This window comes from Bubalus bubalis, chromosome 18 (assembly GCF_019923935.1).
Source record: "Bubalus bubalis isolate 160015118507 breed Murrah chromosome 18, NDDB_SH_1, whole genome shotgun sequence".
Classification (NCBI taxonomy): Eukaryota; Metazoa; Chordata; class Mammalia; order Artiodactyla; family Bovidae; genus Bubalus; species Bubalus bubalis.
The window spans coordinates 2640961-2657281 of record NC_059174.1 but is presented as its reverse complement, the minus strand read 5'-3'; the positions used below and the strand labels follow the sequence as shown (position 1 = coordinate 2657281).

Sequence of the window (16321 nt, the reverse complement as noted above, 5' to 3'; positions counted from 1 at the left end):
CGGAAGAGGCGGGGCTTCTGACCCTGACCTGGAAGTCGCCGCGCGACCCCCCCGTCCTCTTTAGGTCCGGCCCTCGGGGAAGATGGCTGACGTGCAGGGCGCTGAAGTTAAAGTGGACTGCGGCGAGCCGAAACTGAGCAAAAGGTAAGTGCCGCTGCGGGTCATTATGCGATCGGAGAGTCTGGATTGGGAAGCGCCTCGAGGATCCGGCCGGGACGGCTGTGCCTGGGGCCTTGCTGCCGGTTCTCGTGGTTATGAACACGTTGGGACGCAGACGCTGCGTCCCGAAACTACATCCCCCAAGCTGCCCGAGGGCCCCGCTGGTTGGGTCCTTCCTCCCTGTCGTACTCCTAGAGAAAGAGAGTGCGGAGAACTGGGCGGCGACGGAGAAAGACGAAATTTACTCTTTTCGCGGAGAAATGCGTTATTGTGCCACGCCCCGGTAAAGAAGTTGGAGAAATGATAAATAACCAGCTCTTCAGAAGGACCTTCAGATTTCCCTTGGCCTCGCCAAGGCCATTCTGAACCTTTTGTATTAAAGGGATCATTCTAAAACTGTCGTGCAGCTATCTTTATGGGTTGGTCAGAGGATCTGTGAGAATTGAGTGAATCACCAATCAGCAGTATGCTGCTGCTGCTGCTAAGTCGCTTCAGTCGTGTCCGACTCTATGCGACCCCATAGACAGCAGCCCATTAGGCTCCTCTGTCCCTGGGATTCTCCAGGCAAGAATACTGGAGTGGGTTGCCATTTCCTTCCCCAATGCATGAAAGTAAAAAGTGAAAGTGAAGTCGCTCAGTCGTGTCCGACTCTTAGCGACCCCATGGACTGCAGCTACCAGGCTCCTCCGTCCATGGATTTTCCAGGCAAGAGTACTGGAGTGGGGTGCCATTGCCTTCTCCGAATCAGTATGGACTGTCTTATTTAGCCGAGTACACCAAGCTGCACTTAGCACTGCTGGAAGTATCTTTGTTAATCACCCCAAATCCTTGGAGTATAAAGGTAAATATTAATGAATTAAGATTGGCCGCCCTTTCACCGATTGTCCCTTGTATTCTCTTAATACTGCATTCCTCAACCGGAGTCCTTCATAGAACCTAGGCGGTGATAAGAGGGACTGATTGCTCAATACTCCCACAGATAGTACGTAAATATAGTATCCTTCCAGGGGCATCGGAGAGAAGTTAGATTCTTGCATTTAATGGCTGCCTTAGTGCATTTTTTTGCTTCTGTGTCTTAATTATTCTTGGAACTTCCTTTGTCAGAAGCTTTAGTGAGCACCACTGTATGCCAGTTATTGTCTCCAAGTTTAAAAGCAGGCTGCCTGCCAGGTGACTCAGTTAAGGCCTCATTCATTTTAATGCAGTGAAGAACACGATCTCTGTCATTGTGTTGCATTCCAGTGTTAATGTATAAAGTTAATGTAGTCCAAGACTCTTCCTGAAAGTCTCCTTTCCTTCTCATTCCTAGAGCCCCAAACAAGTCTTGTCTTTGACTCAGGTGCCTTTGCGGCTTATTTTTAGCTTCGTCTAGAGTGGGAAGTTGATGGTGACGTTTTGTATGCTTCACGTTGCCATCTTTGGAGCTAGGTGTCTCATCTGCAGGAGAGAAGCTGCATATCAGGAACTTGAGAAACACTGCCTCATGTCCTGTCTCCTATTTTCTAGAATGTTGTGATCATTTCTACCTGTACACCATTGATTGACTTATTTTTGACTTGTGACCCCAGATAAGCATCATCTTACCATAGCCAGGGCTGAGAACATTGTCAGTTACATGTGTGGCACAGTGAGTGTTAAGACAGCTGCTGTCAGTTGAGAGGGTCTTGCATAAAATGGGACACTAAAAGGTGGTGTAACCTCCCCTTCTCCCCCAACCCAAGTTGGAGTGCTGGCTGGGGGTATATTGTACTGCCTGTCCCATCTGACACCACATCTCTGTTTCCTGTTAGGTGGTGGTGATCATTCTTAGGTGGTTCCAGGGTATTCTGCCATGTTGGTGCAAGCCGCTGCAAGGCTTGTTAGGGGGTCCCTGCGCCAAACCTCCTGGGCACAGTGGGGGCAGAGGGAGCTGCGCCTGTGTCAACTTGCGCCTTTCACAACGATTCACAAGGACAAGCCACTTTCTGATAAAAGAAGGTTGGTGCCCTTTACCTTCTTTATTGCTCTAGGAGCAAAAGTCCTTCTTAATTAGTTTCTTATCTGTAAAGCCTCTGGCTGAGTTTTGGACTTGTTGCCAAGTAAACAGCCCTGCTACCTACTACCCAAACCAATAGTCCTTTCTCAGTTTCTCTTTAATAAATTCAAATTCTCATTCCATAAATTCTTGAGATGACGTTTAGGTCTTATGTTAGAACAGTGCTGAGACCAAAACGCTTATATGAATAAAGAAGAATTTGTAACACAGATTATTTTCCCTTCCCTATCTTCCTGGAATTTCTTTGCTTCTGAGATTAATTTGGTTAGTAGTCTTAGTTCTTATTCCTAGAACCTTTTTGGATGATCCTTTTTTACTGATTTAAATGGCAAAAACTGGTAAACAGGCCTATTATGTTAATGCTAGGAAGAACCAAATAGGCTTAGATGCTTCTGACTGAATGACAGCACAATAAATCTAGCATATTGTTCTGGAGAGGCGACTTCACAACTGATACAAAACAGATTATACCCAGAGACACTTACTTTGCGACCCTCAGAGTCAGTTTTCTTACTTAAAAGATGGTCATTTCAAATCTCCATTTTTTAATTGAGTTATTCTAAACTCGTATATGATTAAGAATGTGCCCTGAAACCAAACAGTAGCAAGCATGACTAGGGATCATTTGCCATGGTTCATTATTATAGGATATTCATTTAACATTGGTGGCTTGAAAGAACAATGAGGGTATCCCTCTCTGCCCAAATCTGTTTGGTTTCTGAGTCTCAGGTAACAAGTATTAAAAGTTTGGATAGTGAGAGATTTGACCAGAAATTTAATCCACATCTGTAAAATATTTGTCCTTGAGGCCGGGTGTGAAGATAGTGGGGGAATACCTAGAGTAGTTCACATTTGCATGCTTAATTGAAGAATGCAGTTAGATGCTAGGCATGGGGGTTATCTCTTTGTGTATATTTCAGTCCTCAGAACATTTAGGGAGGAAGGTGTCTATTATTTTAAAGGAATAACTTGAGTAATTGAGTAACTTGCTTAAGCACACCAAGTCAGGTTTTAGTCCCAGACAGTCTGGCTCCAAAGATGGTGTATTATCCCCTACACCATGCTGCTTTGTACACTATCTACCCAATTTGTTGTCAAAGTCCAGCTCCTCTGGGGAAAGTGAGGCCAGTAATGCTGAGGGTCACGGTCAATGCATTGATCAATGCTGGGGGAGAGATTGTCAGAGGAGTGTCTCCCTGGACTTCGTCACCCCACCCCAGGCTAATCCACTCCTTGTGGGAGGGGAGAGAGATGACAAAGCTAGGGCTTTCACCTTATCACACATCAAATCCACTGGTCTCAGAACTTCATGTTCTCCAGAGGATACCGAACAACTCAGTCCCTGGCCTCAAGGAGCTCCCAAGACTAATTAGCCTGAGGAAATCTTGCTGATTTTCTGTAAAGCATTTTTTCCTATCCTAACTATAAACTAATATATGTAGGGTTTTCTTTGTCCTTATGGATCTTGATTTTAGATGGGCGCTAATGCCAAGGACCTCCGACTGGAAAATAGAGACTGAGAAAAAGATCTTTCACATCTTTATTCTAAGTTTATTTTTTCTTCTATTTCATGTATACAGTTTAGTAGCTAAGAGATAACCGTGGGGGTGTGAAACTGGACAAGTGTGTTTCTCTGGGCATTTGATATTTTTGGTAATTGGTGACGGGGCAGAACATAGGGGACTCTTCAGGCACCTGTTACATTGAACACTTTCATCTTCCTGACAGTGAGCTAAAGAGACGCCTGAAAGCTGAGAAGAAAATAGCGGAGAAGGAGGCCAAGCAGAAGGAGCTCAGTGAGAAACAGCTGAGTCAGGCTGCCGCCAGCAATCACAGTGCTGAAGATGGCGTGGCTGCGGAGGAGGAGAGCTTGGACCCAAATGTGAGTTCTCAGGACCACTGCCCTCCCTGGGCTTGGGGCAGCTTCTGATGAGACTTAGGGCAGATTCCCCAGGAAGAGATAGTAGGAGGGACCAGTGACTGGCAGGATAAACAGGAACTGGGACAGGCACTGAGACTGCTGAGGGGGGCCCACCACTCCATCTGGTTGAAGGCACAGGCCCTGTGCATCTTTCTTGTCTTCTCGCTTAACATTTGAGAGAATCCAGTGGTTGATACTCCTTGGAGTTAGCTGGACCTTATAGCAACCCTAAAGAAAATCTCTCCCTACAGGTGGCCTGGGGGGTTTATTTTAGCTGAGAGATTGGCCCACAGGCCAAAGCCACCACCATCCCTGTCACTCCTCCCTAGTTCTGTAAGTAAAATTGTGTTGAAACACAGCCATGCCCATTTGTTTACATGTCTTAAGGCTGCTTTCACACTACAACCTTGAGTAGTTGCATCAGAAAATGTTTGCTAACCCCTGATACAGAATATTCTGTTTTTTCATACTTCCAGGCCCATGGGCGTGCCTTGGGGAAAAGTCTGGTGTGTGACCACGGATAGGAAAGTAGGAGAAGTGACTCAGGCAGATATGTCTCCAGAAGTGGTAACCAGGCCACCTACACCAATTAAACTTTCTGTTTTAGTGAATTCCCTGGCAGTCCAGTGGTTAGGTCCCTGAGCTTCCACTGCTGGGGACCGCCCCACCATCACCCCCCCGCCCCGCCAAAAAAAGAAACTTAGACAGAAATGGGGTTTTTCTTTTTGTCACATCTTGCATTTTGGAATTCTAGTCTTTATTCCCAGCTATTTATCTGGCCACCCTGCATATTTAAGTGCAAATCTCACTCCATAGCCAATCCTTGATTTCAAGGCTGGGGAGAGCTTGGTTAAAGAAATCTCACTGTTTTGGGGCCCCTCTGAGGCAGAATACTGAACTCCCCTAGACCGGCACTGGTCTGACCGGGCTCAACTTCAGAAGCTCTTTTGTTTTTGTTTTTTTAACAGCAATACTTCAAAATCCGAAGCCAAGCAATCCACCAGCTGAAGGTCAATGGGGAAGATCCATACCCACACAAGTTCCATGTGGACATCTCGCTCACTCACTTCATCCAAGAATACAGTCACCTGCAGCCTGGGGACCACCTGACTGACATCACCTTAAAGGTGGCAGGTAGGAAGACTCCCTGGCAGTTTGCTGGGCTCCCAACAGCAGGCAGACCTCTGCAGTTGCACAAAGGAAGGTCTGGGGTGGTCTTGCTCGTGAGGAGCTTGTGTCTGAGACTTCATCCCTAGAGATGGTGCTAATATGTCTGTTCACAGACAGTAGAGCAGCTGTAAGGCATGAGGCCACATTCCAGCATCAAGGCTGCAGAGGAAAGGGCTTTCTTTGTGGGGGACCCCTGACCTGGTGCTGCTACTTTTCATAGTCCTTTATGAGACTTTATCCCGCCAGTGGGAACCATGCCCTAATAAAGCTCCTAAAAATTCGGATCTGTGTCCCTAGACTGCTGTACACTAGGCTATATTTCTAGAGCACTCTTATTTTGTGTAGGATCTTCTCCTTAATTCAAAAAATAATTAAATCTTGTCTTTCATGTATACCCCCCAAAATATTTCTATATAAAACTACCAGTTGTAGAAAATTTAGAATGTTGAAACAGAGAGGCAAAGAGAGAAAAGTTTAATTACCCATAATCCCACCACCTAAAGAGAACCCATGCCAATACTTAAATGCCCCCCAAATATGTTTTATCTTTGCTTTTTTTCATTATTTGTTTTTGACACTTTTTCTCAAATTTCTTTTTTTATCTTTTTTATACTTTGATTTTTAAATTTTATCCTCCTTTCCAGATTGTTTTAAGGCATTACGTGTTGTATTTATTCACTCTTATTTCCTTCTAATTTAGGCTTCATTTCTGAGATGGTTTTTTTTACTTTATTTTCTAATTTTTTCATGCCATCTCATTTCTTAGTTTTTCTAACTCTGATTTGTGTTCTTTCATATTTTGTATCATATTCAAATGTCTTTCAGGTTGTGAAATAGAATTTTTTGCTTTTTCCTGAGCATGTCTTTCTCAAGTGCTTTCATTGTCTGTGGAGATGTTATTCTTGTTACTCTGTTTCTAAATTTAATATTGGTATTTGACCTTGCTTTTTTTTTAATTGATAGGCAAGAAATAGATTTATTAATATAAGATGCTTATAAGAGATAAACATGAGCAGGCAAGAGAGCTCTGCTGTGATGTTTTGTTTTTTTCTTTTAAATGTGAGATTTTTTTTTTTTTTCCCCCTGAATATTAAAAGGAAGCTCAGGGAACTTCCCTGGGTGATCCAGTGGCTAAGACTCTGCTCCCAACACAGGAGGCCCAGGTTCAGTCCCTGGTTGGGTCCCACATGTTGCAACTAAAGACCCCGCATGCAGCAGCTAAGACCCGACAGAGCCAAATAAATAAATTTCTTTTTTAAGGGCGGGGCGGGGAGCTTGTTTCAGATCGCTTTTCTAGTTTCACTGAGGTCTCTCATCTGTTTTTTTTTGTGAAGCATTCAGAAATACAGCAACTTGCTTTCTGGGATTTTCAGTCTCTTCTCTGTTTTCTCGGTCTTGTTCAGTTTTGTGGGGCCTTGTCCCAGGAGAGATCCCTGGCCTTGAGTTTAGAGAGTTCCTGGGGCCCCACTAAAGGCTTCATCCCCTAGGCCTTGGTGCAGCCCACCGCACTCGCTCACATGGCCGTGAGCTGCAGTGCTTAGCCCTGCCACATTTTCCAGTGAATACCTGTGGTTTTGGGGAGACTTCCAGTTCTCAGACCTGTCAGAGACCCCATTGATTCCCATCGCTTTTTCCTGTTGGGGCCCTTGGTGGTTTTTACCCGTGCTTGTATTTGGGGATTCTTGGAATGTCTTCCCACGTGATTTTGCTGTAAATTTTGTCCGTGACTTTTTGCCCTTCCCTATCTAGTTGTGCTTTCTCTTTCTATGTGGGGATTTAGGAAGATCCAAAAACAACACTGCCGCCAACATTCCGGGAATCCATTGAGCACCTTTAAAAACTAGATCTTCCTACACATTCTTTAACTGGTTTGAATGGGAAGCCAACTTTGTCCTGTAGAAAAGGGCAGGGCTTAGGCCTCAGGCTACAATCAAATTGCTCTAGTTTATGTTCTGCCTGGATGTGAAAAATGCAGAGGGAACTTTTTTGGCACTGATACCATGAAATAGCTTCTGTCAGTATTTTTGCTGTTCTTTCTCTAGGTAGGATCCATGCCAAAAGAGCTTCTGGAGGAAAGCTCATCTTCTATGACCTTCGAGGAGAGGGGGTCAAGTTGCAAGTCATGGCCAATTCCAGGTATATAGAAATATCCATTTACAGGCCTTTCTAGATTGGCCCAGAGCAACATGACAGAGAACAAAGTCCATGTGGTCTTCTTTTCTTGTTGGAAATAAAAGTTAAAGGGAATGGTGTAAGGTTGGGAAAATAAAATAGCCCTCTGGTCACCTAGAGATTGATGCCTGTTCTTGGGTTGTGTGACAAACATTTGACCTTGAATCTAGGAGTCTTAGATTCACAGTAACAGTTTAGCAAGGGTTCTAAAGTAAACCAGAGGTCAGTTTTAATTTGGGATATTGTATACTGAGTTAAATTTTCCATTCATTCAGGAATTACAAATCTGAAGAAGAATTTATTCGTATTAACAACAAACTGCGCCGGGGAGACATAATTGGAGTCCAGGGCAATCCTGGGAAAACCAAGAAGGGCGAGCTAAGCATCATCCCCTATGAAATCACACTGCTGTCTCCTTGCCTGCACATGTTACCTCATCTTCACTTCGGCCTCAAAGACAAGGTGAATTCTTGTGGCCTTCTGGCTCTGGTTTACCATACCATTGAAGAGAACACATCAGTGATTCCTCTCTATTCCTTCTCATTTAGGAAACACGGTATCGTCAGAGATACTTGGACTTGATTCTGAATGACTTTGTGAGGCAGAAGTTTATCATCCGCTCTAAGATCATCACGTATATAAGAAGTTTCTTGGATGAATTGGGATTCCTAGAGGTGATGGAAAGTTCTTACCTGACATGAGCTGCTTTGTAGTGCCTGCCTCTTATTCTTCCTTCCCGTCCCTTCCCCACGGGCACATCCTGTGTCAGTATGCTTCATGCTCAATGAAAAGTCCTCTTTCTTGCCCTCATTTGGAAGGTAGGACAGGACTGCAAAGATAATGAATACAGTAGAGGGCCAGCCACATGTTAATGATGCCATGTTCAATATGTTGCCAACTTGTTTTGCTTTTTTGTAGAATTAAAAGTATTTTCTTAATTTATATTCAACTTCTTTAAACTGAAAGATGTTGTTTAGGGAGAATTTTAGAACAAAATTTCAATATTTTCTAATTGTATGAGAAATATGAGTACATGTTACCATAAAACAAATTCAGACAATAAAGAAGTAAGTAGAAGCAAAACTGAAAGTCCCCTTTCATTTTTTTCCCAACTAATTTCCCTCTCCAAACGTGCATTTGAATATGTATCCTTCCTCGCCATTTACTGTGTATATTTATATACATACCGATGCATGTTGCAGATGGGGTACCTGTGTAAATGTTTTAGAAGGGTTTTACTCTTTGTTTTAAACATAAATGAAGTCATATTGTATATATTATAATGGACCTCTCCACCCCCCAACATATTCTAGGACCCTTTGCATGTCCGTGTGCGTGTGTGTGTGTGTGTGTGTGTTTATGTTCCTTTTTGATACTTTATTTCCTCTGTTGGTAGTTTAAGTTTCTGATTTTCTTTGATAATATTTTAGTGAACATCTTTGTGCACCTGTACAAGTGTTTCTGTATGCTGGATTTACGTCAAAGGATATAAGCCGTTACATTTTTAATAAATACTGCAAATTGAACTCAAGAAAGGGCATACCCATTTAGAGTCCCACTGACAGCTTGTGAAAGTTTACCATACTGTGTTAATGGTGTTTGGTGTTAATAGAAAGAGACACTATATTAGAGAATCGAGCTAGCTCTACTTTTTTGCCAAGCATCTGCACATTACTATTGAACTTATCTTTTACTTGGGATATTACAGACTATCCCAGTCAAACCATGAGCCATCCCCTCAAACTAGAGGAGCTAGATTGAAACTCCCATGATGAACATCATCCCAGGGGGAGCTGTGGCCAAGCCTTTTATCACCTACCACAATGAGCTGGACATGAATTTATATATGAGAATTGCTCCGGAACTCTACCATAAGGTTACATTTTTAATAAATACTGCAAATTGAACTCAAGAAAGGGCATACCCATTCAGAGTCCCACTGACAGCTTGTGAAAGTTTACCATACTGTGTTAATGGTGTTTGGTATTAATAGAAAGAGACACTATATTAGAGAATCGAGCTAGCTCTACTTTTTTGCCAAGCATCTGCACATTACTATTGAACTTATCTTTTACTTGGGATATAACAGACTATCCCAGTCAAACCATGAGCCATCCCCTCAAACTAGAGGAGCTCTGTCTGTGAACTAAACGTCTTCCCCTCTCTTTTAGATTGAAACTCCCATGATGAACATCATCCCAGGGGGAGCTGTGGCCAAGCCTTTTATCACCTACCACAATGAGCTGGACATGAATTTATATATGAGAATTGCTCCGGAACTCTACCATAAGGTAATCAATAAAAGATGCCCTGTGTCCTTAGAGAAGCAGAAGGCTGAAAAACATTGGCTAGACAGATGGTCAGAAATAAGAGGAACAGTGAGGGTAGAACAACAGAAGTGTTCTAATGTCAGGTTTGCGAGTGTTAAATTTCTGGAATTTATCTATAGGATCGGTAGAGCCTTCTCTAAGGGCAAAGGGAGTGTCTTTCCTAGATGGACAGATCTTCCTAACCTACTTTGTTTCCCATAATACTTTTTAAGTTTATAATTCTTATATTAAATCTGATTTTAGTCTTTTGTTGAAGAATGAGTTGAATCTCTGCCTGAAAGTTGGAAATATCCTTAAATCACCAGAATAAATATCAAAGACTATGTCATTAGTTGCAAACAAAAAACTGTACAGTATTTAAGTAAAAGAAAAATGTATCCAAATATACAAGGAAGTTCACAATTTCCAGGAGGATCAGAGAATCGGGCTTGGAGACCACACAATTAGGAATGGTTCTGAATCATATCAAAGGGCTGTCCCCGTGAAGAACCCAGTATCTTCCATTTGGGAACTTACCACAGCTCATAAACATGGCACGAGGCACAGGTCGTTGCCATTAGGACCTCTACCATTACTACCTTTATAAGCCAGATACCTCTGGCCCCTTCACCAGAGGAGATTCTGTGCTGTATCTGCATCCTCTTTGCATGTGGAAGTCTCACAGATGGGTCTGACTGGGGAGCTTGGGTCATGTGTCTGCACCCTGACCCCCAAGAGGCTTGTAGAAGTTCACACAAGATGGGGGACACCCCAAAGGAAGAGTATTCAGTGTTCCTGGGCAGCCAGAGTGAACTACAATTATCCACAAAGACCTAAAGAGAGTAGGGCATTCAGCATTTGGGCAGAGACCTGAAAGCATGGCTTGAGCTGTTGTAACCAAGTTACAACTTCTGTAGACAGAAACTTTCCCCAGCCAGACAAGATTAGCTGCTGTGACCATGACCATGGCCATGTGTTACTAGATGCTGGTGGTTGGTGGCATCGACCGGGTTTATGAAATTGGACGCCAGTTCCGGAATGAAGGAATTGATTTGACTCACAATCCTGAGTTCACCACCTGTGAATTCTACATGGCCTATGCCGACTATCATGATCTTATGGAAATCACAGAGAAGATGATTTCAGGTGACCCCCTCCTGCTCCCTTTGTCTTTCCCACGTGTCTGGAGGCCTGGTGTGCTGCCTTTGATTGGACTTCCTGTTGGTCCTCTAAATGACACATTTGTTTCCCAGGGATGGTGAAACACATTACAGGCAGTTACAAGGTCACCTACCATCCAGATGGCCCAGAAGGCCAAGCCTGTGAGATTGACTTCACCCCACCCTTCCGGAAAATCAGCATGGTAGAAGAGCTTGAGAAAGCCCTGGGCATGAAACTGCCAGAAACGAACCTCTTCGAAACTGAAGGTAAAGTGATGCCCTCCTCCAGTTGTAGGGCCCTCCTCTTGTTCAGCTCTGAATTAGATTAGATCAGGAGTAGAATTCCCCATGTAATTCTCCTTATATTGGGGTGGTATTGTGATGGTGTGATGTCTTCTGTCCCAACTTGTATGTTTGTATTACAGAAACTCGCAGAATCCTTGATGATATCTGTGTGGCAAAAGATGTCGAGTGCCCTCCACCCCGGACCACCGCCAGGCTCCTTGATAAGGTGAGAGGCCGGGCACTGGCAGTAGATGCCCACATCCACTGGAAATGCACCCTGCCCCTTGTGAAGGAGAACGCCACCGCAGAGAATTAACTTCCCTGGCTTCACAGGAAAGCTCTAGCGAGAGAAACGAGAGAACAGGTTTTAAATTCGTGCTGTGCTAAGCTCTCTGCCAAATAGTTACGTTTGTTACCTTAGTTAATCCTTACCAACCTTTCAGCAGCTTAAGATAAACCTCTGTAGCGTCAGGTGTGGATAGGAGTTGAGTCCTCTGCCACCAGAACTGAGCCAATCAAAATGGCATATAGAAGGGCTCTAGCTGTGCTCTGCTTTTTCCTTCAGCTTGTCGGGGAGTTCCTGGAAGTGACGTGCATCAATCCTACCTTCATCTGTGATCACCCACAGATAATGAGCCCTCTGGCCAAATGGTAAGACAGAGTGCAGTGTCTCGGTTACCTGTTGCTACATGATAATCTCAGAACTTAGCAACATAAAGCAGTTTATTCTCAAGAGTGTGTGGGCTCAAGGGTTGTCTTTCTGCCCTATGTGGTGTTGGTGAGGGTAGCTCAAGTGGCTTTTTCACCTGGGAATTCGACCAGCGTGCCTTGCATCCCCCTGCAGGGGATTCTCCTCCTTCAGAGCCTCTTCTCTGGCAGCGGAGCCAGGGCTCCAAGTGGAATCATTCTGAAAGAATAAATCCTGGTGTGCAAACACACACCAAGCCTCTGCTGATGTCCCACCGGCCAGAGCAGGTCACCCAGGCAGCCTGGAGTCAGTATGTCAGGGCATGAGTGCGGCGGGTTTGGTTCGGGGTCCCAGTCTACTCACAGGTCTGTTGTAAGATAATTCAAGCTTCCTTGTCTCTAAGTGTCCTCAGTAATGTATCAAATGATTCAGTGCTGAGGATGCATACAGGCTTCTGGTCACAGTAACAGTTTTGAGTCAACCAGATTTCAGGAGTTCTTGTGCTTGTACCACATGTTCTGTTCATTCAACCTCCCCGGTGGTCTCCTGTCCCCAGGCACCGCTCTAAAGAGGGTCTGACTGAGCGCTTTGAGCTGTTTGTCATGAAGAAGGAAATATGCAATGCCTACACTGAGCTGAACGACCCTGTGCGCCAGCGGCAGCTCTTTGAAGAACAGGCCAAGGTAAGGAGGGAACGTGTGCCTGCTCACCAGAAGACACCTGCCTTCACCCTGGTCTGTGTCTGGCCTGCAACTCCTGCTGACGAGAACACAAATGAAGGCTGAAAGCCACAGGCCTCACAGGAGGTCAGATTTCAAGATGGAGAACTTGACCAGTTTTGGCCCTAGAATTTCTATATAAATGGAGTCAGGCGTGATGATCTGTGGGGCGACTGTGACGCTTGTGTTGACAAGGATGTTACGTTTTCTTAGATGGTACATTTACTGAGGTGGCCTGCGGATAGGAAGACAAAGCACCCACAGGCCGCCCACACTAGCGCTGCCATGATGGGTGGTTCAGGCAGTGGGAGAGACACTGTTGGGAATTATCAGTCTCTGAAAGTCAACTTCCCTGGACTCGCAGAGCCCCAGGCAGTGGAGGTATTTGCATTTGGCAGAGAAGTTCGCATATGTCCTAGAGTAGGGTTCATCAGTCCTGACCTTCAGGTCTTCGAAAGAAATGGCTCCATCCTGGAGTTCCTGGGAAGCCAGTTTCCAGCAAGTGCTGGGAGTCAGAGCAGCACTGGGATGGAAATGCCTCTGGCAGTTTTCACATGCTCACGCAGACGCCAGAGCGCACAGCCTGGAACAGTGTCACTGTGTGGTTCTGTCCTCTAGGCCAAGGCCGCTGGCGATGATGAGGCCATGTTCATAGATGAAACCTTCTGCACCGCCCTGGAGTACGGACTGCCCCCCACGGGGGGCTGGGGCATGGGCATCGACCGCGTCACCATGTTTCTCACAGACTCCAATAACATCAAGGTACGCGGCAGCCCCGAAGGAGCACCGCTGCGTGGGCCAGTGTCGGAGGCGCGGGGGAAGGGCGTTGGGCTGGGAGGAGGGGCAGGCGGAGAGGTTACCTGTGACTTCACAGGAGGACGGTCAGGGCATCTGATTGTACAAATTGGGGGGTTTCTACCCAAGGCAGAAGAAACACCAATTGTTTGCATTTCTTAAGGATCCAAGGAACATACTGAGCCGTCTACATGCATTACCTCATTTAACTTAAGTCAACCTGAGACATGTAGAAACTGTTGCTATCCCCATATTTACAGATGAAGAAATCATCTGGAGAGAACCTCTCTGTTTATTCCGTCTTTTGATATCGTGACCTAGGCAGTGCTGTACAATTTTCTTTTTAATATTTATTAATTTGGCTCTGGTCTCAGTTGCAGCATGTGAGATCCTTTAGTTGTGCATTTCTTCTTTTCCATTGTTTGTAACTGACAGGGACTAAACTGAAATGAAACAACACAGATCTCCGGGTTTTGGTGATAACAGTAACAGGGGGAGGGGGGCCGAGTGGGTGGATGGGCGGGAAAAATTGCTTCTTAGCTTCAGAATCCATTCTCTCTCCTGTAGGAAGTGCTTCTGTTTCCTGCCATGAAACCTGAAGACAAGAAGGAGAATGTAGCCACCAAGGATATCCTGGAAAGCACAGCTCCTGGCACTTCTGTCTAAAAAACAGTAATGGCGAGTCGTGTGACGGGCATTTTTGCATTTCTGTAATCAGGGACTGCGAGGGAATTCCTGTGTGTGTTGCTGTCTATTTGACTATCACATTTCACTTCAGCTGCCAAAAGCGAGAAGAGGAATCAAGAATTCCTTTTTACTCCTTGTTACCAAATAAACCATTTGTCTCTACTCTTGTTTCATCGCTCTTTTTACTTTTGAAATGTCATCTTATTTCCCAGACAACTGACCTAATGAATGTTTAGGATTATATCACTTTACTCATTCCACAAATTTCTCTAGGTGACATCTAAGTAGAAATCTAGAAACAGAGATCTGAGTGGAAAAGCATAGTCCAGACCAGAGGGCTGCATTTTTGAGGAGCTCCAAAGGGGTCTGGTATGACCAAAGGAGTAAGTAAAGCTCAGTGAGGGGCCAAATCATGCAGGCACCTGTAAGCCATGCAGAGGAGTATGTATTTTATCATGAGCTAGATGAGAAGCCATTGGAGGGTTATGAGCAGTGTTTTTCAAAGACTGTTCTAGTTAGTATGTGGATGGCAAGAGTGAAAAAGTTACCTCTGCATTTGCAGGCTGAGGAGACATGATGGCTTAGTTTTGGATGGTGTAAAATGACGGTGATGGTTATGAGTCATTGGAGTTTGCTTGTGTTCCTGAGGTCAGAATCTTTGACAATGTGGGCTGTGAGAAGAGGAATCAGATAATTTCAAGGTTTTAGGCCTAACCATCTGGAAAGCAGAGTTGTCACTGACTTGAGATGGAAAAAATTTGAAGGGCAGGTTTGAGAAGGAAGGTTGAGTGTGATTTTGGACATATTAAACATGTTTGTTAGATGTTAGGTGAAAAGAGTAAGTAGGATGTTGAATAGTGAATCTGGCGTGTTCGTATTTTCAATTCAGTGAAAAAGAACTGGAGCTGGGCAGAAAAAGGTAAAGTCCAAGATTAGCACAGCAATCCAAAAGGAAGACAACAGCAGTTTGTCCAAAGGACTAGGGTTTTGCCATAAAAGTAGAAATGGGTGAATTCAAGAGAGAGATCAACAGGACTTGGTAACAGATTACATATTGGATTAAAATACGAGGGTGAAGGGAAAGAAAATGACAAGGTGATTAACTGTTCAATTTATGCAACTAGATGAATGGCAGTGCTAATCCTTGAGATAACCCTGAAAGATGATTCCCCCACAAGAAATCTTTTAAAAAAAACAGAAGAGTCACAGATTAAACACGTTAGAGAGAGGAACAGGATACTTACCTTTGCAGGAGTAAGGAACTTACCCTTCCTCTGATCTAGAAAGAAAGATGGGGGTCAATTAAGCTGCACTTCTCTAGCCTTGGAGGGGTAATATGAAAAGTAAATACTCATCTTTAGGAATTGAGGTATACAACTGCCAAATGGTACAGACTCCTGAACTATCCAGACAGCTATACTATGTATTACTACATATTACTAGTAATACTACGTATTACAATATGAACGTTTTAGACCTGAACTGTTAATAAATAAGCCATGAGCCACATGCGGCTATTGCACATTTGAAATGTAGCTGGTCAGAATTGAGACGTACTGTGGGTGTAATACACAAACCAGACTTCTAAAACTTAGTATGGAAAAAATATAAAATACCTCAATATTTTTTTTTAAATATTGATTACACATTGAAATATGTTGTACATATTAGGTTAAATGAAACATGGTTTGCTATGCTATGCTAAGTCACTTCAGTCTTGTCCGACTCTGTGTGACCCCATAGATGGAAGCCCACCAGGCTCCCCCGTCCCTGGGATTCTCCAGGCAAGAACACTGGAGTGGGTTGCCATTTCCTTCTCCAATGCGTGAAAGTGAAAGTGAAATCGCTCAGTCGTGTCCGACTCTTAGCGACCCCATGGACTGTAGCCTACCAGGCTCCTCCGTCCATGGGATTTTCCAGGCCAAGGGTACTGGAGTGGGGTGCCATTGCCTTCTCCGAAAACATGGTTTAAGTTCATCTATTTTGAGTTTTTGAAATGTAGAAATTTTTAAGTTACATATCTGGCTCAAATTATATTTCTACTGGATAGCAGTGTTTTCGACAAAAATCTACCCTAGTGTTTCATGCTACGACGTCATTCTGCTCTGGGAATCGATTCTCACACACCATCAGCTTCCAGAGCCCCTTTGACTAATAGGCACAGCTCCGGAAGTCGGATCGGACCCCACCTGGCTCCGCCCCCTAAGTGACTACAAAGGCC

At 44.3% G+C, this 16321-nt stretch overlaps 1 protein-coding gene across 2 annotated transcripts; it reads left to right on the top strand.

Annotated features, from left to right (window-relative positions):
* The first annotated feature begins 6 nt into the window (after nucleotides 1–6).
* KARS1 (lysyl-tRNA synthetase 1) lies at nucleotides 7–14262 on the top strand. Of its 2 annotated transcripts, XM_006063355.4 has the most exons (15): nucleotides 7–144; nucleotides 1950–2136; nucleotides 3923–4076; nucleotides 5084–5249; nucleotides 7328–7421; nucleotides 7733–7919; nucleotides 8006–8131; nucleotides 9214–9333; nucleotides 10750–10912; nucleotides 11020–11193; nucleotides 11352–11437; nucleotides 11777–11862; nucleotides 12456–12582; nucleotides 13237–13380; nucleotides 13981–14262. In XM_006063355.4, exons 2-15 carry the CDS (start codon nucleotides 1991–1993, stop codon nucleotides 14077–14079), a joined length of 1872 nt encoding a protein of 623 aa, XP_006063417.3. In that variant the 5' UTR covers nucleotides 7–144; nucleotides 1950–1990; the 3' UTR covers nucleotides 14080–14262. The 2 variants fall into 2 exon arrangements, with proteins under 2 accessions (XP_006063417.3, XP_006063418.3); XM_006063356.4 differs by lacking the exon at nucleotides 1950–2136 and having other exon boundaries at nucleotides 8–144.
* The last annotated feature ends 2059 nt before the right edge of the window (nucleotides 14263–16321 follow it).